This window comes from Aythya fuligula, chromosome Z (genome assembly GCF_009819795.1).
Source record: "Aythya fuligula isolate bAytFul2 chromosome Z, bAytFul2.pri, whole genome shotgun sequence".
Taxonomy (NCBI): domain Eukaryota; kingdom Metazoa; phylum Chordata; class Aves; order Anseriformes; family Anatidae; genus Aythya; species Aythya fuligula.
In genome coordinates this window covers 35,105,012-35,127,299 of record NC_045593.1, presented here as the reverse complement: position 1 = coordinate 35,127,299, position 22,288 = coordinate 35,105,012, and the positions used below count along the sequence as shown (strand labels likewise).

At 43.1% G+C, this 22,288-nt stretch overlaps 1 protein-coding gene across 1 annotated transcript; it reads right to left on the bottom strand.

Moving 5' to 3' along the window:
* On the bottom strand, positions 1 to 21,823 carry SNAPC3 (small nuclear RNA activating complex polypeptide 3). Its single transcript, XM_032205641.1, has 9 exons — positions 21,567 to 21,823; positions 12,975 to 13,052; positions 11,845 to 11,929; positions 10,988 to 11,092; positions 10,483 to 10,632; positions 5,241 to 5,323; positions 3,839 to 4,003; positions 2,682 to 2,789; positions 1 to 930 (listed from the first exon to the last, which is right to left on the bottom strand). The coding sequence occupies exons 1-9, from the start codon at positions 21,821 to 21,823 to the stop codon at positions 783 to 785; spliced, it is 1,179 nt and encodes a 392-aa protein (XP_032061532.1). The 3' UTR covers positions 1 to 782.
* Positions 21,824 to 22,288: the final 465 nt, after the last annotated feature.

Sequence of the window (22,288 nt, the reverse complement as noted above, 5' to 3'; positions counted from 1 at the left end):
TAAGTACAAATTGCTCACATTTTAATAGAAACAACGAAAATATAAAAAATTGCACAACAGACACTGATTTTGAACATTTACAACTACATACACTGTAAACATAGTTAATCGAGTTATTTGAAAGGCAGACTACAGTTCACTAGTTGGCAAAATGTGGTGTCCTCTTCAAAAAACAAGCTCTCAGCATCAACATGCAAGGACAGCAGGAGCTTACGGATACAAGCACTCTCTTTTTGATGGAAAGACCTAGAAGATAACCAGCACTATGAGCGACAGCTCTCCCAGGGAGCATCCTTATCCCAGCAAATTCAACGCACCAATTTCCAACCTTGTTCAGAGATGACAACTGCCAGTTTTCCAGGTAAGATGCCCAAAGACCATTTTGTCATCCTTGAGGTTAACAGTGTTGGATGCAAAAGATTTCCCAAACAAAAACAAACAAAAACCCTAGCAGCTTTTACACGGGCATTCTCAGGGTATTATCTCTTCAAAACATCCAGATTTTGAGAGTCTAATCTCCAAACTACTGTACTGTAGTAAAAGCATATTAAAAATGTACTGTATTAAAATACACACCTGAGCATATTTTTCCATGCTTACTTATTCTCTGTGAATGTAAAGGTATACCAAAAAAGATTTCAAGTGCAAAGAGCTCCTTCATCCTCAGAAGAGTTAAAAGTTTAACCAAAAATCCTATAGTACGCTCAACGCTCAAGTTGTTTGGTGGTTTTAGCAGCTAGAGCAACAGATTGATCGATGTAGTCCACTGAATCACACAAGCTTTAGTTGAAAATCCCAGGATCGACATAAGGATATGCAAGAAACTCCCCCAGTTTACTGCCTTCTGCATCATAGTGGAGCATTCGAAAACAAACATCACAGAAGAAACAAGGATCCTCTGGTGCCAGACTGTCATTGTTGGTTACCCACCTGCAAGTTGCAAAACACAAGTGTTTTCCATGCAAGCCAAACACACGACAAACATCTCAATGTTTCACTCAGAGGTGGGGATGGCATCAACAAACATCAGTACGGTTACACTGAACAGGAACTATGTATATTGTGTTTTTACCATCCCATGCCTACAGCCATTTCCTAACCCCTCTGACTATTCTGTGTCAATCCCAGCTGACATCTGCCACTGCTGCCACTGCATGTCCTGTGGAACCCTCAGACCCGTGGAGCTCACACAGTGCACAACAACAACAAAAAATGAGTGAGGAATCTTCTGTCCAGCCTCTGGCCATTTAGGTCATAAAAGATAAATCTGTTTTACCTTACAGCGAGAAACCTCGACACAGAGCATGCACACGACTGACCTCGAACTACTCTTGGGATAACCAAATCCATTTACAAGTCTGCAAGAAAGGCCTGGGTGATGCAGACAGGGCAAGGAAGGACTGCTGCACACCCCAGCGAACACAAAAAATAACATGAACACAGCTGCCAGCACAAGGAGGGGCTGTCATGTCACCGAGCAATTAATTTATGGTAGCCCTGACAGCTCAAGGCCTCTGGTGATTAAAGATGCTATCTGCACAGATTACAACATACAGGACAGACAGCCAAAGCAGCTCTGGCATCCATGGTTTAGCATCTCCCCACTTAAGCTTAGTGCTTAATCCTCGTTTTAATTTAATGCATTTACATCACCTCTGGTAATGCCCTCCCTATCCCATCTTTCCCCCAAACTGACCCTTTGGCTCCACCCCCCGTTCTGGCCAAATGCCTCACAGATTATAGCCACTTGTGAAGGCGTTCTGGGGGCTCTGCTAGGAACCCTAGAAGAGGCTCCTGTCATGATGGAAAATTGGCTCTTTGCCTAATTCCAGGCAAAATCTAAGGCCAAACTAGCAAGGTAACAGCTCTCGTGTCAAACGGGGGCAGAGTTTAAGCTTGTTGGGGGGAGGGGGGGCAGGGGAGGGTGCAGGGAACACAAGGGAGGCAGTAAGGGTTTTTGTAAAGAAACCATTCAGGTCTATAAAACCAAGGAGCCTAGTTTAGTGCTCAGAACTCCTTGAGAGAACTTTCTACCATGACTACTGAAAGGCTTTCTCATGTCTAAGAAAACAGCACTAAACCCTGCAGTAGCAAGTTCACGTTCTGCTCTTTTATCTGAAGAAAATCTGTGCATCACAAGAAGTTCCTTCAAGTGCACCAGCACAGTACAGAGCTTTCAGGCAGAGGTCTGAAGTTTATCCATGGGGGAGCTACATGCCCTCTTCTTCTGAAAATCTCCAGATTTGTATACACTGAAGTCAGACTTAAATGCTGGATTTAACAAAAGCTCTGTAAGAGAATTTATATCTCGCATCTTTTGTCGTAAGGTAAAAATGCATCGTACTCCCCCAACACTGAGATTTTCAAAAGTAAGTAAACGATCAAGAGCCCAGCTGTATGTATGCAAAAGAACCTGAGCCAAAGAATTAACCTCTGCACCATTACAATTCTTTGATCATCCTGAATCATCTCCTCCCAATGACTACACCTACAGGAAGCCTTTTCAAGGGACACCTGCCTGAAATATAGAATCTCAGAGCACTTACGGATTTTTGGATGGAGATTATTCACATCGTGTACCAAAAACATACAGAGCTCTGATTATTTTTGGAAAGTTAGTAAAAACATCTATGAAGATTTGTTTAAGAAGACACCTTAAAAAGATAAATTATGTAGCATACCTGGCTGTATACATTTTGCATACAAAGCATTTTCTGGTACATAACCAGTGTTTCTTGATTAACAAGGGATAGAAGTTCCTGTCCAGGCAATCATCATGATGAATAAGCCTTGAAGGAAATAAATAAATACACAAAATACAATAAAAACTCAGACACGTTGGAGCTGATCTATACATAAGCATGGATGCAGGACTTCAATTCCAGTACAAACTATGACTTTACTTCTGCTTAGCATTTCTCCAAGTCTTCATCTGTATTCAGATGAGACTGCTCGTTGCACCATCTGTGGCTTTTATCATCAGAAGTAAATTTAGTTTGTGTTACTAACTCAGAAATTCTCAGACCATTTACTCTAGTCATTCAAGCAAATAATTCAAAGTTACAGTTTAAAGCTTACACCTCCTGTGTAGACTAACAGGCACAAGCATAACTAGGAGAATATTCAGAGGTTCACAACCCTGAGATCATCATCGTGTGACATCCAGACCCTTCTTTGGGTTGTATTCCTCTGAGAGATATCGTTTGTTAACAATACTTAGATATATCAGGCTTCTAGGAGGAAAAAATGATCTACAGACACTCAGAGGAGTGCTCTCTCTACCCTTTATATGTTGAGCAGAGCATACATAACAGTTCTATTCCTGATGTGGTTGCCACTTCACAGCCACTGTCACCTTCTCCCTCCTGTGCTTTGCCCATCCATGTCACCCCACTATTTCCATTCCTCCATCCCCTTTTCAGTTTCTGCTGCCTGGCACTAAGTCTAAACTACCAAGTCTAGTTGACTGTAGCCAGAACTGCTATCCGCAGTGTGCTGCCCAGTGCTCCAGAATTATTTTGTAAATTTGGCACGTACTGGCTTTGCATAGAAAAGGCTCTTCACTGTGGGTGCCATTCCTCCCATATTGCAAGTCATGTCATGCTAGTAAGAAACCAGATTTTTTATGCAGAACAAACTATTACAAAAAGATGCAAGGGAGACCACTTTCCTCCTTTCTAAGGTGGTATATGGAATAAATCTTAAATAAATCCTGCAGAAAGACACATGAGTGATCTTCAAGTTAGTCTAACAGATATTCAGCACTTAAATGTCTGAAGTTTGTCCACTGAAGGCTTGCTTTTAATTGCCTGGCAACTCCCAAACAGCAGAAACTTACCTTATATCCGTGATGATAACGACGTGCTCACAGTTCCCCTGGTGGCAGAAAAGGTATGGAAAGCCAATTTTGAGGGACAAATCATTAAATGTGTAGTCCTCCATTTTAACTGACTGAAGATTTCCATAGCCTCTGTCATGGGCTTCTGACCACTCAATGACTGTTCTGAAAATAGAAAGGTCATCAGCATGGCAAGGCTATAAGCTGCAAACATGCAGAAAGGAAGAATACTCCTTTTCCTTACTTTTTGGGGAACATGCAATGCTCTTCACTGGGATACAGTTTAACAGGTTGAAAAGAAAAGAGTTCACAACAGGTTGTAATGAAGTAACTTCACAGCAGTAACACAGCTCTGCAGAACTGCGCACTGTTCTTGTAGAAGACCTGCATTTTAATCCCTACCAGGTAGCTTGATGAGGAGGAGGTCTAGTCGGAGTGCACACTACTGGTGGCACCCCATCCAGGTCAGGTCGTTTGCAGTCTGACACTTCTAAAGCATTCCAATTACTCAGGTCATCATTGTTCCTTTGGCCTATGACTTTGTTTTAAAGCTGTTGGTTTCATTTTTTATTTTTATTTTTTTCCCCAAGAAGAAACAAGGCTGACAACTGCACAGCTGTTTAGGATTGGAAGGGCACTAGTCACTGTTACAATTATTTTCAGTGTACTCCTACATACATGCCATTTCACTATAAACTATATATTCACTATGAACTGTGTATGTCATCACAGCCTTTTCCATAAAAATCATTGTTGCTCATGGACAGAAAGAGAAGCAGCAGCAAAATAATTAATTTATTTGAAATCACATACCAAGTTTGGCACAACAGGAACACAGTTCGAACGCAAAGCTCTTCCATGCCATTCTAACAACTTAATCTCCTAAGTCTCACTAATGTGTCATTAAGTCCCCACTTCCTCAAAATAACGGCATATAGCTTAAATGGTATGTATAGTTCCAAATAAGAGATACCCGAGACTTTGGGAATGCTGTCTTGCATTTCTTTTCCGGTTTAACCATAAAATGGTTAAACCAGAAAATGGTTAAATTCAGCACAATTTCAAGATGGAGCAGAACAACTGATTCCCACACAGCTGAGCTTGCTGTCCTTCTAACCCATCTTCCACCTCACAGACAAGTCTTTTGGGTGGTCATCACAACTAAGGAGGGCACTGAAAAAGAATGTTTTCCCTTTCACAGCATTCCAAAACATCAAAACAGAATTTGTGAGAAACAACTGCATTCTTTCTTTTTATAAGTGATATGAGTAGAAATGAAAAGTCCATTCTAGATTTACACACTAACCATTCCAGTCTTAAAAACACCACAAATCATAATAAAAATTTAGTAAATTTCCCGTCCTTTAAGGTTTTTGATAGCCTACGTTTATGAATACTGTACCTGCTCAGATCTCTGCACTCTGGATATCTTTTATCATTATAAAAGATGCCTTCGAAATAAAAGAAAGCAGATTTGTAGAGATCCTGAGAAAGAAAGAGAAGTCTACATTAGTGTTACAAGATATTTAACACCTTCAACATTACAAGAACACGTCAAAAAAAACAAGCACTTCAGGTATCCAAATTACTTTTAGAGATTTCATTCTACAGATTACTGAGATAAACCTTGCTCCGGTTTTAGATGTTGACAAGGCGGCTCATGCAGTTGTTCTGCTGATATTATTCTCAAGGCAATATAAGTTATTTTAATTCTCTTATTCCTATCCCCATCATTGCAGTTATGGATTTCTATAAAACACAAAACATCCAAGGAGCACTTGGGATGACAGAGAATAATTGCAATCCTGTCGCCTGCATGTGCACACACACACAGAGACAAGATAGCTACACAGGAGCAGTCCCTAGTCTCATCGACATAAACAAGACAGACATGCAATTTTGGAAGGTCCAATCCCCTTACCTCTGGGGGATCAGAAGAAAATCTAGCTTCCTTCAAAATGCCCCCTTAATTACAAAGTTTGTCACATGCAGACAGGCATGCCTGGTACCAACCTTCTCTATCAAATACTATTAACAAGTTGTGGCATTCATATCAGCAGTGCAAGCATTGTCACTTTCCAAATCATCCCAAGAAACTGAGCTAACCTATGAGCTGTCCACACATACATAACAAATTCTGCAGAAGAACTATATAACTATTTAAGGTAAAGTCATACCCAGCCATAAAAATAGCTCCTGCAGCATGCATGTTCTTGAGAAGGAACAAAATATGGAGAAAATATCCTACTCGAATAACACAGTTAAGTATTGTTATGTTTACCTATCCAGACTGCTTGCACAGCAGTATTCAGAGAACTGTCCTTTCCCGAAACTAAAGTTAGATCCATACTTTATTTCTACAAAATAGTAACTGTGTGTAGTTTTGTAACTAATAAAGCTATTACAATAGGAGAAAGAAATGGAATAGAATATCATTATATATACACACAGACAAAAGTAAGATGGGGAAGAACATACATACTTTTTATTTCAATACTTACATCATTGATACCTAAGAAAAAAGTAATTGCTTAATTAAAGCACACATCTGCTTTCTGTAATTCCTTTTTCCGTAATTTCCTTTTGTTGGTTTCAAAACAGCCTTTATACAAACAAGCAGTCTGAGCAGAGAGATGACCACAAAATCTGTGCTTTTTTATCCATCACATTTAAATTGTGTTCTTCCAAGTTCTTTTGGAACAAGTCTATCCTGGACCTAGGGCTGCAGAAGAAGGCCAGCTTTGCACTGCATTTATTGTTAGAGATGAGGGGAGGTTGAAGGGCACAGACTGAAGGGCACAGGCTGCTCCAAGCTTCAGAAGGCAGCCGTTTTCCATCTCCCTTGACAAAAGGTCAAGATTCTGGGGAATCTGAGTCAGGTCTTTCCTGATTAACGCTAGCAAGAGATATGACTCACACATTCCTTCTGCTCAGACTTTGCATTATCCTTCAGCATGCAAGGAGGAATGTCTCATCACATTTCTCCAGGGGATACTCATAATAATAATACTCACGCAAAAGATCAAGATCCTTGTTCTGTGGAATAGAGCACCTCCATATTGACTAGTTTTCTTAAACACCCCCCTTATGTTGCTTTGACTCAAATGCTTGTTTACAAAAAAAATTAAAATGGCACAGATGCAAAGAGTAAAATCACAAAACCCAAGATGAAATAAATTCTGCCTACTTACACCAACAAAATCCAGAAAGTCTCCTGCCCTCTGCATCAGCTGAACAGCTACAGATGTTTCCCTAACCAATGAGAGCAGGAACTTGATCTTTCTGCTCAGCTTATGTACCCCAACTTCATTTCAAGAGAAGACAAAGCTGGCATCAACAGCTACCTTGCATACAACAGCCTCTTTTTGGTAGCTTCTCATAGTGCCACTATGATTTAAATTAGCTTCTAGGATCCTACTAACTGTCAAGAATTTGGAAAAGCTAACACACTTCTAGTAAGTATAGCTACTACTTTCTTTCTAGACCAAAATAAGATAATTCTACCCCAATGACAGCTGATTACCTGCCTGCTGAAGGAACACACACATTTTGTTGTAATCATGCAACTTTACTGACATGCACTCAGCCTATACTCCGCTGTTTGTTGCAATTCCTAGTCATGCTTCAGGAAAACAAACAGATGGAAGCAAAGCACACCTCTCATAAACAACTCCTGCTGGGAGGCCAGGTAGCATTCATTTACTTTGTAAAAGTTATTTGTGTTAGGACGCCACATCTCAACCCTGTCTTCTAGGAATGCTTTGCTAGTCTCAGATGACTCCTCTGCATGCACAGGAAGGGAGTTTACCCTCTAGTCTCGGAACCAATCAGCCACTGCTTTAGTAGCTAGGTAGAAAGATTATTCTACTTAATTTATATAACTGAAAAGATGGAGGACATCTTTCAGTTGTCTTAAACGGGAATGTGCAAAAATTTTCAGTTTTATATATACAACAGTACAATACAAGCAGTATTATAAATAATATACTATCAATGTAATATAAATTATGCAATATATAATAGACGATAATATACGAACTGACAAGAAACCAGAGCATACTGTTTCCAGAATGCAGAGTACACTGTGGTTTCTCTTCAGATTGCACAGAATGCAGAATGTGCAGGTTCCAGCGTAGAGAGTTCACTATGGTTTCTCTTCAGATTACGCATTATCACACATCATATAAATTATATTACTTTGATAATAAGCTATACTATTAATTTATAACATTGGCCAAACAGATGGGCCCAGAGGGTGGGATCTGTGGCACAAAATCTAGTTGGAAGCCAGTAACTAGCAGTGTACCCCAGGGGTCTACATTGGGTCCAGTCCTTTTTAACACCTTCACTAATGATCCAGAGAATAGGGTGAAATACACCCTCTGCAGGTCTGCAGATGACACAAAACTTGAAGGGCTGGCTGATAAGTCATAGGGTCATGCTGCCACGCAGAAGAACCTCAACAGCTTAGAGAAAAGGACTGTCAGGAACCTGATGAAGTTCCGCAAGGAGAAGTGCAAAGATAGATACAGCTACTGGATAGAGTCCAGTGAAGGGCCGTGAGGATAAAGGGACTGAAGCATCTTTCATATGAGGAAATACTGAGAGAACTGGAACTGCTCAGCCTGTAGAAGGCTCAGAGGAAATCTCATCACCATGAGTACACAGAGGATGGAACCAGGCTATTTTCAGTGGTGCCCGGTGACAGGGTAAGAGGTAACAAGCACCGACTGAAACACAGGAGGTTCTGTCTGTACATCAAGAAACATTTTACAGTGACAGAGCACTGGCACACACTGCCCAGAGGCTGTGGGCCACTTTCCATCACCTACAAGCAGTCATGGTCATTCACACAGGTCCCAGATGACTGGAGATGTGCTAATGTGACTCCCATCTATAGAGAAGGAGGACCTGGGGAACTACAGGCCTGTCAGCCTCACCTTGGTGCCAGCAAAGGTGATGGAACAAGGCATCTTGAATGCAATCATGCAGTGTATACAGGACAACCAGGGGATCAGGCCCAGTCAGCATGGGTTCATGAAAGCCAAGTCCTGCCTGACCAACCTCATCTCCTTCTATAACCAGGTGACCTGCCTGGTGGATGAGGGAAAGGCCACTGATGTAGTCTACCTAGACTTCAGCAAGGCCTTTCTCATGGTCTCCCACAGTATTCTGCTGGAGAAGCTGGCAGCCCATGGCTTGGACAGAGACACTCTTCACTGGGCTAAAAATTGGCTGGAGGGCTGGGCCCAGAGAGTGGTGGTGAATGGGGTGGAATCCAGCTGGTGACCGGTCACCAGTGGCGTTCCCCAGAGGTCAGTGTTGGGGCCCATCCTCTTTAAAATCTGTATTGATAACTTGGATGAGGGAATTGAGCGCTCCCTCAGTAAGTTTGTAGATGACACCAAGCTGGGGGGGAAGTGTTGATCTGCTGGAGGGTAGGAAGGCTCTGCAAAGGGACCTGGACAGGTTGGGTTGATGGGCAGAGGCCAATGGGATGAGGTTCAATATGGCTAAGTGCCAGGTCCTGCACTTTGGCCACAACAACCCCATGCAGCACTACAGGCTTGGGCCAGAGTGGCTGGAAAGCTGTGCAGAGGAAAAGGACATGGGGGTGCTCGTCAATGCTCACCTGAACATGAAATGGCAGTGTGCCCAGGTGGCCAAGAAGGCCAATGGCATCCTGGCTTGTATCAGCAATAGTGCAGCCATCAGGACCAGGGAGGTGATCGTTCCCCTGTACTCTGCTCTGGTGAGGCTGCACCTTGAGTGCTGTGTTCAGCTTTGGGCCCCTCACTACAAGAAGGACATTGAGGGCCTGGAGCATGTCCATACAAGAGCTACAAAGCTGGTGAAGGGCCTCGAACACACGTCCTGTGAGGAGCGGCTGAGGGAACTGGGGGTGTTTAGTCTGGAAATGAGGAAGCTCGGGGAAGACTTTATTGCTCTCTACAACTACCTGAAAGGAAGGTGTGGGGAGCTGGGGATCGGCCTCTTCTAGCAGATAACTAGAGGGTATGGCCTTGAGTTGCATGAGGGGAGATTCAGGTTGGAAATGAGGAGACATTCTTTCTCAGAAAGAGCAGTCAGGCATTGGAATGGGTTGCCCAGGGAGGTGGTGGAGTCACCATCCCTGGAGGTGTTCAAGGAAAGGCTGGACCCAGTGCTGGACCCAGGGCGTGGTTTAGTGGGTGACATTGGTGGTAGGGTGATGGTTGGACCAGACGATCTTGGAGGTCTTTTCCAACCTTAATGATTCTATGAGTTGTGTTCAAAGATGTAAAGTCCATCTTTAGTTTTCCATTACCTCTGGTGTTTCAGAATATTGCTCAGTGTAAAAAACAGTCCACATGGACATCTCTCCACAAGAAGTCACTGTTAGGGTTACTACTTTCCAGCAATAGCACTAATGACATTTCTCTTGACATGCCATCAAAAATGTACGTAGGAGGTCAGCTTGGCAGTGCCACCAGGAAGTATTTACTTGTGGCGCAAACCCCACTCAGAACCAATCTAGCTAAATATAGTACTGAAGGGACAAAAAAAAAAAAAAAAACAAAAAAAAACACACAGCAATGAACAAGCCCCTCCCTACTATGTTTTCCAAGTTCTTACATGTAAGTGCTCCAAGCAGAAGGTTTTACCTTGCTGATGTGCTCTGGTGCTTGATCTGGCTGACTGCTGAACTCTCCACCTATCTGGAGGTCACTGACGCAGGAAATGGAGTCTCTCAGTTCAGTAAGCTTCTGGCTGCCCAGTACAAGGACTGTCTGATAGGGTTTGTGATCTTTATGCTACAAAGAAAACAGCATAAAAGGTTCAAGTGAAAACTACTTCAGGATAAGAACTGCTCTTGACTTGACAGCTTGAGGTATTTAATAGCAGCACACAGCACAACACCTTCCTGATTAAGATTTAAACTTGCCTCAGCCTCTTTTACAGATGGAAATTACCAGTTTTATGTAGAAATATCTTTGTGTATACCAGTACCAAAGGGAAAAACACATTCTGTAAAAGCCTTGAGAAGTTACCACAGCTGAAGAATTTATCATGCTTCCTCAGTGGTGTCACTGATTTTAAATGCTTGGGAAAGCAGTACATTACCCAAGCAGAGGTATTAGAATATAGTTTAAAGGGTTTAGTACCAACCTTCTGAAATATGACAGGATAGAAAATGTTCAGAGTTAAAATCAGTTCTCCCTCTTCTACTAGATCTACTGGATTGTCTGGCCTCTTTCCAATCGCATGTGACTCCTGGAATAAAAAAAAAGATACAAATAGATATTATATTGGCAAATTCTTATATACCATGATCCCTGGATAAAAGTCTGAGAAACTCTTCTAACTGTAACTTGTTTTCGACTGTCTTTCTGCAGCCTTCTGAATTAACAGCCTTGTTCCTTCAACACGGGAAAGTGAAAAACTGTGGTTTCAAACATTTCCCTTTATTCCTCGGCTCTGGAGAAACTGAGGTACTTTTGCCAATTAGAGACAGCCAGCTACGGGGGCAAACCAGAATGGCTGAGAAACACGGGTTATGAAGCTCAGAACTAGGGACTTCGCCTCTACTGTTTTCCTCTTTCAGCTCTACAGAAACCAGCTGACAACTATTTATACATTAAAGCTTAGATATCAACACAGGACTCCGCAAGCAACAATGCTATGCATTTTGTCTAGCTCTACAGTAAGCTCATACAATGCTCAGTACACTTGACACCCTACACAATGCTTTAGTGGCAGCCAAGTAAAAGCACTCATACAGCGGTAAAGGGCTGGAGTTCCTCCTTACCATGTTTGGTATCAACAGAACGAGAGAAGAGTTCCTGTGTTATCTCTCCATAAAATGTCTTTAATCTCAGTCATGATCTGCAGATTCAGATCTGCAAACATTTACAGTGTACACAGGTTCAGAGTAATGGGGAAAATAAAAAAAAAAGCAACCAGTAGTCGGATTTTGGCTGTGCTAGGCAGCACTGAACTCCTGTGAGATGACAGGGAAATCTTACCATCTCATAGGCAAGAGTTTCTTGCCTGCAAGCCCGATCCACAATGATTCTTTCTTCTCTCCTCTCTAGTACCTTCTTTCTAATTCTGATGGACATAAACACAGGACAAAAACGTCATTAAACAACTTCTGTACACAATCTGTAGACATATTTCAAATAACACAGGGCACTACAGTGCAGCTTTCAAAGAGCAAGATTTCTGGCCATCTTAGTACAAACAACATTTGCAATAATCCTGTTTGACAATTCCTATTCATCATCCCAGGTTGTGGATTTCAGCTTTTTCTCCCCCCTCAATACTCAAATTACAGTTTGTTTGTGGGCAGTTTTTTAACACGAGAGAAAACAAAATGTTGACCCTGCAGACACCCTACAGACCCTTGCTACCTTTGAGGAAGCTGTTTTTTCTAGTCCTCATGCTTTAGAAAAATTCAATTCATACTCCAACAAAGAAGAAAAAAGGAAAAAAAAAAAAAAAAAAACTAATATTCTCAACCCCTGGAAATACTTTCCTAAAAAGAACTTCTAAAGAAAAACAAAGAGCGCAACACCTAGAATATTGACTACAATACACAAATTCAACCACTGTGTGAATAACAAACCCATTTTAACTTCCAGGACAAGTCTATTCACCCCCTTCTGAAGGTTCCTGAAGGTCTTCAGGAAGATTTTAAAGAACTATATGGCCATAATGTCAGTAGTAACACTTCGGATGTTACAATAGGACTGTGGGTTGCTAGAGATAAGAACTAAAGATGTATTTTTTTATTTTTTACAGTAACCTTCTTCACATGCTCTCAGGAAGTTTCCTGTGTGTTCAAAATGCACTAATTCAGAAGCACCTAGGTTCAGGAATCCTCAATTCTTCCAGGAAGAAAGATGGTGTATTCTGTGTCATATCTTCAATAAAAAAATAAAAAAAAAATCCAAAGTAACATTCAAGCAGAAGACTCATACCAACTAGCTTGTCCTAACGTGGTGTTTCTGCCCTTAGAGTATTTCTAGACACTGCTTCAGAAAGTACGCCATGGCCTAGAAAATGAACGTGCAGCTAACCTCGCTGTTGTGTTTGTTTGGTCTTCTTCCCTTCCCCCAAATGAGGATACAGACAGTATATGGTAGCAACATACCGAAGAGTTAGTAAACTGCTATCTTCAGGAATAACTTCTGGGTCCTTGTCTTTATCGGGAGACATTAACATATCAACACTAGGACAACAAAGAAAACAGTTATTGCACATTTTTTCATACTTAACAAAAATCTGTAAGTTGTTCTTAAAAGGAACAAAGACAGTAAAATGCAAATAAACAAGGCACAGCTTGCATAGCCTAAATCAACTCTACTGCTCTTATGCCCTGGTAAGACAGAGAACCAGAAGTAAAAGAGTCCTTGAATTTATTCCTGGCTTTCACAGACATTGGGCAAGTTTTCTCTGTTTCACGTTCTTCCTAACATAGCACAGCTGTCTACAGAGGTGTAACAAGCCCCATGTGTGTCCAACACTTTTTATAAACTAAGAACATCACTTGACTTTTTAAAATCCCACCCACCTGCTCCAATTTTCTGATGATATATGGCAAAACAGATTCAACCAAAAAGAACCATCAGCCTCAACCCATATGGCAAAGCTAACAACTCACCTAAACACATATAGGCAAGCCACCACATTCACACAAGCACTGACTGCTGTATTAAGGCATTAATTTACACCATACTTCTTCCAGTGGGAATTAAACAACATTTCTGCTGAAAGTGGTAGGTCCACCCTTCCTTGCATCCTTCTTTCCATCGTCAGACCCTTTTAACACTCACTCTTTTTGTGCCCATACAGTTTCCAAAGTACAGCTAACTAGAATTTTTTGCTGTAGTGCAAATCACTGCAGGATGTAGGATGGAAGAGCAGAACTGGTTTGGCTGCAGTACTGATTTAAACAGATTATACAAATGTCATGCTTTCATACCATAAACAAGGATGAAATTTCTCACTAAACCACAGAATGGCCGAGGTTGGAAGGGACCTCTGGAGATCATCTAGTCCAACTACTCTGCCAAGCAGGATCACCCAGAGCACGTTGCACAGGATGGCATCCAGGCAGGTTTTGAGTATCTCCAGAGAAGGAGACTCCACAACCTCTCTGGACAACCTGTGCCATTGCTCTATCACCCTCAGAGTAAAGAAGTGCCTTCTCATCAATACATTAAAAAAAAAAAAAAAAAAAAAATCCTTCAGAACACCACATCTGCACCCTGTCACAGTTTTATAATATAAAGTTATTCCACATCACGCCACAAACAGACCCAACTATCCATGTGTAGGCTTCAGATTAGACACTATTATACCAGCATCACTTACCTTTTTTATTTTAAAACAGACAGAAAAATGCTGATTCAAAAAACAGTTTTTTTTATTATTATTATTTTATTATTAATCAAGGCAAATTTTATCCAACATGAAAATAATCTAAAAAAAAAAAAAAACAAAACAAATTTAAAATAGAGAAGTATCACCCACTTTGAATCAGACTTGATCTGTCTCCCCACTGCTTGCAGACTATATAAAGTCAGGGCTTATATCGCTGCTTATGTCATTGTTCAGGTTGAATCCCAACAAAGCTATGCAAACCTCTCCATATAGAGAAGGAGAGCACTGGTGGAATCCAGGAGGAAAAAAAAAAAAAAGATTGTACTATCTATTCTCAATGTAATGCATGATTTGGTTATATTCTTTTTCATTATCATCTTCTAATGTCCTCCATGTCAACAATACTAAGCTCGGGAAGTCTATAATTGCAGTAATGGATAAGTCATTAGAGCAGGACTGCACAGGAGTATACAGCAATTGAGAAACAGAAGTCTGGAACCAGCTGCTATCAGCTGACAGTAAGTAAACGTCAGAGATAAGGTTTCGGTTCAGGGTAGGTGGCCTACTTCTGATGACCCAATAAATTTATTCTGCACTGACGATTACTTGTATTTACTACTGTTTAGATACTTTCACACCATCCAGATGTACTCCAAAAGAAAAATAAGAATTTTTCTGTGTATTTCAAGTTACTGAGAAGATTCATTCAGATGTATTATTTTTAAAAAGAAACAAATAAAAACAATGCAGCAATTACTTGCAACCCCTTAGAAAAAGAATCAACCTTATCCTTAAGATTTCCGCCAGAGGAACTACAGGCAGAGACAATTATGTCAGCCTTGTATTGAATGCAGACTGCTGCTAAAGAATAGTCATTTTAAGCAACATAAAGAGTACTTCGGAGAATATACATCAAGCATCAGCTTTAGATAGGGTTGTTCTCCATTCAGCACAGGTCACTGTTATGAACAGCCCATCCATTGAAGTAAATATAGCCCCTGGCAGGTAAAGCAATTCACAAATAACCCTTCCGTGGCCAATAAACACAATCTAAATCCCACCAGCTTGCCTAGGCTGTTTGCTGAAGTCTTCCTGCACTTGCATCAGTGACCCTATTTACCTAAAAGCCCTGAATTTCTTGAGGTCCTGCCATTTTGTAAACATGCCTAGGCCCTTTGCTCTTTAAGCAACGTGTAGGTTGTTTGCAAGATTTGAAACCTAATGTTGTAAAATTCTACCTACATCAAAGGCAACAAAATCCCATTTTGAGAGAGGGAGTTAGGAGAATCTTATCAAGTAGAGGTAGAGCGCTGACAGTATTAAACTAGTGGATGCTACTTAGTGTCTTTGGTAACTGTTGTCCATTGTGCAAATTAATTAGAGCAAGAAGCCTTGGGCCCCTTACCAAGATTAGTCTCTTGATGGGAGCGTGAGCCTGTCTTAAGAAACTTGCAGAAACTGGTTCTGTGGATGGACAAGAGCCAAGGAGCTCTTGTCAGGATGAGGATTTTGTGGTTTTGAGTCTGCGCAAACACAAGAGGTCAACTAGTGGTGACAAGGAAGAGTCACCAACCTTCATGCCCACAAACCCCAGCGACCACCACCAGGAGACACTGCACAAGTGCAGATGTGAGGAGGTTATGAAAATGACTTCTTGAGCTAATTTTAATATGAAGCAGGGACAGGTTATGTGTATGAACAGGCACATTGTATATGCATGTATATTGCATATTGCATATGCATGTATACTTCATGCATATGCAACTCTTTACATAACCATGGCAAGTTGCCATGTCACGTGCGCATGATTTTGGTGGGACTACTCCCTGTGCTGCATAAGCATTCCTACTTTACAGTCTTACTGATTGTGGAGTCTGTTTTCCGCAAGTCAGTTTCCCTTCTACACAAGCATACGGTGTCAAACTCACCAGTACTTAACATATGCTTTCCTTCCCACCCATAGCATTAGACAGCAATCTCTGGCTGTGGCATCTGCAGAATGCCCACTAATCATCCACGCCAGGAAACAACTCACATTCCCTAGGAAGCAGCTTCAAGAAGACACAGTGAAAAACACCTGTCATGCAAGCTGTTTCCTCATTTTCCGTGTAAGGCTGGAATGGTGGCTAGCACGAAGAGAAAATGACACTGGATTCCTAGGAGGCTGCATGGACCTTTGTGAGCCTTGATACTGCCATTTCAAACTCCTCAAAGTCAGAAACCTTTGATTTCTAAAGGAACGTTACATGCAGAATACCTTTTTCAGGCTTTTGAATCAGCCTCACTGTATCACAGGCATTTAAGTCCTGAGAGACCTTGCTACATGGCCTTTTCTGTAGGCCACACTGGAGTAACTCCACTGCAGCGGAACCACACCACAAATGCTTGGTCCAGTTTTAGGAAAATCTGCCTTGGTAAGGTGTATGGCTATTCCCTAGGGGAATTAAGCCCAGGTAGTGGGTGTCACGTGCCTAACTTACCAAACTGCACAGCAGAAAGCTTGCACCAGGCGCACCTCACTCCCGAGGCAAGCTGCTTCAAGACAAAGAGCGGTCATACACTCAACAGTGCACTCAGCTATGGCTGGGGGGAAATAATTACAGCAGATGCCCAAATTGCTTAACAGGCATTGAGATGAACTGTAGGATAGTGACAGGGAACAACAGGCAAAGGTCGCACTTAAATAAAGCATGCAAAGTACTACACAAAATTCACGTCCCCTTGGAAGAAGGCTAAAAATAAGAAGCCTAAGGCCAGGCCTGTGGTAATTTGGACATGGAAACAGAACATCAGCAAAGCCCTTAATCACCACGGCCTCACTTTTCTCAGAATATTCTGGCAACACAAAAAACTTTCTCTGTTTTAGAAATTAAAAACTTTGAGGATTCTTTAGTATTTTGCCTGATGCTTTTCTGCTAAAACAGATACCGTGTTTATACTACTCTCTGTATGACACATATTTTGAGGGCTGTACTTTCATCGCCTTTGAGACACTAACGCTACGAGATCCTAAATACTAATACGATAAGACACTAATGCTAGCTTAATGCAGCTTTATAACACATCCCTAGAGATATTTACAACTACCTCCTTCTAATAAAACAAGAAGGTGAATCAGGGCTGAAGAGAAATAAGGTACCTGTAAGCCTCACCTCTCTTGACCTACCTAAAATCCACACTGATCTGAGCCTAAGCCTACCCAACAAACCACTCTGAAGGCAGAACAGAGTAACATAGCCGAGCACCTCCAGCATTAAAACACTTCAGTCTCTCAAACATCACTACTGACACCCAGCGTAAATCTCTGTGCTGACTGACGGAACAAGGGGCAAAACCTGACTCTCCCAACATCTTGGTTATTTAAGAGCTGACAGGATCTTCTAGCTGGGGACTGCATTTTATACCTGCACACAATCCATACAACCGTGGTTTGCACACAAATTGAGCAGCATGCAAACTGTTCTTACTGAGTCAAATTCAAGTAAAGTGAAAGTGCAGTTATTCTCCTGCAAATGGAAAAATACACAGGTGCAAAAAAAGGAGAGATTCAACCACAATACACTGGGATGCACAGCAAGTTAAACAGCATTTAAATATTATTCCATTTCTTCTCACCAGAAAAGTCTAAATCATAAGGAATACGTAAAGATACACTGTATCATAAATACTGTGAAAAAGACTCCACTGTGGGTTTTGAAGCTTTATCCTGAGTCTAGGAAAGATTCCCTTACTCCTGCTGTACCAGTTTTCTTTTAAACACAGGTACAGCAGGAGTATCCACATCTTGCCATTTCTCTTCTAACCAAAGCAAAACAGCTTAACTTGCCAGAACTTCAGTCACAAGTAGCTCACTCAAGAAAATGTGTTTATATCCAACACGCCTTCATGTCAGTGCCTAGGAAACTATATTTAGACCAACAACAAGTGTGACCAGCAGACTGCACAGAACAGGTCTTGGTGCAGTCCACAGCTGTCAACTCTTCTCAAGGGACAAGTACAAACAGCTCAGAGCAGGCAAGTGAAAGTGATCAGAGGTGGTGACTTGAGGTTGGCCAATGTTAAGGAGAGATTCAAGAGGCTAGGACTATTTAATTTAATAGCAAAAGCACGTGGAGATTAGGGATTGGGATTCCAGCCTGCATGAGGGAAAAGGTCACACCAGGATGTGCAGGTTTATCTTCATTCTCCTGCAAAGCCAACAGGCAGCTGCCAGATGATCTGTTCTTTCTCCCTCATAGACCCTCTCTCCCTTTTTGCCTCCCTTTTCCAAAATTTCTTGCTCGCAGCATCACTTTCCACGTTTTACTCAGCAGCAAATGGTCAGCACTGCTCTGTAACCCCAGCAAATGCAGACAGCAGATGAAATGTAGCAGTCATAGATGGAAGGAGACAGAAGAGAAGAGCATGGAATAAAGGAAGGGAAATATAAAGCACAGAAAATCTGCTTGAAATTTAAGCAAAAGTAGCAGTATCAAGGATCAAGAAACAGGGTCACTGCAGAGAGTAAGCCACAGCACAGGAACAGGAACTATACCTACAGAGGGAGAACTTAAAAGAGTCATTTGCACAAGTGCTGCCACACCAGAACACATGACCTGTTTTTAATACTAGCCTCTAGCATTAGCCTCTATAATGCTAGCATCAGCCTCTATTTTTCCTAAGCCTAGTAATGCTAAAAAAATCCCAATCACCAGGACTATGACAGCTGAAGCAAAGCACTGGGTTAGTTAAGTTAGCACTAGAAAATGTGAGAACGCTTAGCAAGTTTCTCCTCCATAGACAAGGCAAAATATAACTCACTGTTCTGATTTCTTCCTGCACTACAACTGTCCCTAAAGGGCCTGATTTCCGATTGGCTTCCCAAACTTTCACCATCACACACAACATACACACAGGTATGTTTGGGCTCCAACTTTGAACTCAGTGCTCCTGGGCTCCAATTCTGCATGTTTCTTGCCTTTTACTGAAGCAGTGTGGTACGTTCCTACACCTCCTCCTCCCTCTCAAGCACCATCACCATTTAAACAAACAGTAATTACCAGTTAATGAACATCTCAAAAAACGTTGCTGATGTTGGCTTTGCTGTCATGTTATCACCACAATTTGAAGTAAAAGCGTGGAAACATTTAGCAAGACACTCACCACACAACTTGTCCGATTTCATATGCACCTTGCACTTAGTGTACCCATATAGATAGCAACTCCAGCTACATTACCAACTTTTGCCTTCTTGTTCACATCTGAGACTGTCCTGGTTTGGCTGGGATAGCTGATTTTATTTCCAGCAGCTCCTTTGGTGCTGTGTTTTGGATTTATGATGAAAACAGTGCTGACATCACACTGGCATTTTACTTGTTGCAGAGCAGTGCTTGCATAGCAGCAAGGTCTTTGCTTCATACACTGCCCTGACAGTCAGAAGGCTGGGGGTGCACCAGGAGCTGGGAGGGGACACAGCCAGGAAAGTTGGCCCAGAGGAACAGGGGAATGTCTTGTACTATGCAACGTTGTGCTCAGAAGTAAGAGGGGAAGATGACTGGGGGAGGCACCATACTCAGCAACTAGCTAGATATCAGTCAGCTGGTGGTAAGCAACTGCCTTTCTGTCACTCTTTTAATTTGTGTCATCCCCCCTCTTATTATTATTCTTTTTCTTTTTTCTTTCTTTCTTTCTTTCTCATTACACCGCTTTTATCTTTCTAAGTGCTCCCCCTCCATCCAGCTGGGGGGAGTGAGTGAGCAGCTACCTGGGGTTCAGCTGCTTGCTGGGGTTAAAGCACTACAGAGACTAAGTTCATTCTACTCCATGCATGAAAGAGAGCCACCTCCACCTTGCTTTTACAAAAAAAAGTACATGCTTCTCCCTCCTTTGAGGAAACAACCATCAAGGGACTTGCACAAAGCCATACATCATACATACAGAGCCTACATACAGAGCTCTGGTGCATCTTTGTAACTGATGAGCTGCAGGCAAACCACCAGCTGTGACGCTTTCTGAAGCAATTGCTGTGTGAAATCCAGCCTTTCCTAGAGGTCGGGTAAGAGCAGGTGATTCTCACTACTTATCTGATCTGGAAGTCTGATGCCTCTCAGCCTTAACATGATAGATCCTGCTGATCTAGCACCTGGATCACAGAATTTCTAGGTTGGAAGAGACCTCAAGATCATCGAGTCCAGCCTCTGAACTAACACTAACAGTCCCCACTAAACCATATCCCTAAGCTCTACATCTAAACGTCTTTTAAAGACTTCCAGGGATGGTGACTCCACCACTTCCCTGGGCAGCCTGTTCCAATGCCTCACAACCCTTTCAGTGAAGAAGTTCTTCCTAACATCTAACCTAAACCTCCCCTGGTGCAACTTTAGCCCATTCCCCCTCGTCCTGTCACCAGGCATGTGGGAGAACAGACCAACCCCAACCCCCACCTCTCTACAGCCTCCTGTAAGGCATCTGTAGAGAGCAATAAGATTGCCCCTGAGCCTCCTCTTCTCCAGGCTGAACAAGCCCAGCTCCCTCAGCCGCTCCTCGTAGGACTTGTTCTCCAGACCCCTCGCCAGCTTCGTCGCCCTTCTCTGCACCCGCTCAAGCACCTCGATGTCCTTCTTGTAGCGAGGGGCCCAAAACTGAACACAGTACTCCAGGTGCGGCCTCACCAGAGCTCAGTACAGGGGGACGATCACCTCCCTAGCCCTGCTGGCCACACTGTTCCTGATACAAGCCAGGATGCCGTTGGCCTTCTTGGCCACCTGAGCACACTGCTGGCTCATATTCAGCTGATGGTTCTCCCCTTCCCGTGCTAGCACAAGTTTGCAATTCACCGGTCTGCAAATAGGAGCAGAGCTACATGGGAACCAGTGCACAACAACATGAGAACCTTTTTTCTTTCCCAGACCCAGTGCCGGCTGGGCAGCTCAGCACAACAGCACTGTCCCCTGCACCAAGCGTCAGGAGCCGAGCCTTGCACAGCCAGCCTCGACAGAGAAAGCAGGCAGAGGCTGAGGATGCACAGGGTCAAAAGTTACCCCCGTAGGGTGCCAGGGCCCGTCTAGGCGGTGTAAAGACTGATGTCTGGTTGCTTTCTTCACCTGAATTCCCCCTCTGCCACCAGGGCGTCCTACGAGCACATACACACACACCCGCACACGGTCAGCGCTGCGCAGGGACGCCGTTACCTGCAGAGCGCCGCGTCTTTACCCGGTTCATCACCACGACAAGCCCACACCGTAAGGAAAAGCACAGCACTGCTCTATGCAGAAACGTTTTCCTTCTCCACTGTTTATTCCAGACGAAAATAGAGGGGGGGGGGGGGGGGGGGGGGAGGAGGAACCCACCCACCCCCGCAGCCCCCCGCTCCCGCGGCCACCTGCAGACTGCCCGCAGCTCGGCCGCCGTCTCCAAGCCGCAGCCCAGCTCCTCCGCCACGGCCATGTCCTCCTCCTCCTCATCTTCCTCCTCCTCCTCCTCCGCCGCCAGAGAGAGGTCGGGGGGCCCTAGCTGCTGCCGCCAGGCGCGGCCCAGGGCGCCGACACTGAAGGCACGGCTGTGCAGCTCCCCTACCTCGTACTCGGGGGCGGCCGCCGCCGACATGTCCGGCACCGGCACCGGCACGGGCACGGACATGGCCGCCGCCCCGCGACGCCCCCTGGGGCCTGTAGTCCGCCATCTGGAAACGCGTCACGTCCTCAGGGACACGCCCGCCCCTTCCGCTCCTGGAGGAACGCGGGGGGCTGCGTGGCAAACATTAATAATAAAAAATAAAGTCCTTAAAAGCGTGAGGCGCTGGGGTGTGATGGGGGCATGCAGTCTTTCGTCGCGCCTGGCTGAAAATTTCTGCTACGGAACCAGCTGGGTTGGGAAGGACAGCGGCCCCAACCATCCTCCTGCTGAAACGCAAGCGTGGTGCTTGCCGAGCCTTTTTTACAGCATTAGGGTGTGCAGAAATATGATGAGTGAGGTTCTAGGGATATGTCTGTATATATATACATTGTGTATGTATATGTGTGTATGTATGTATGTGTATGTATATATATATATACAGAACCTCACATATATATACATATATATATGTATATATATGTATATATA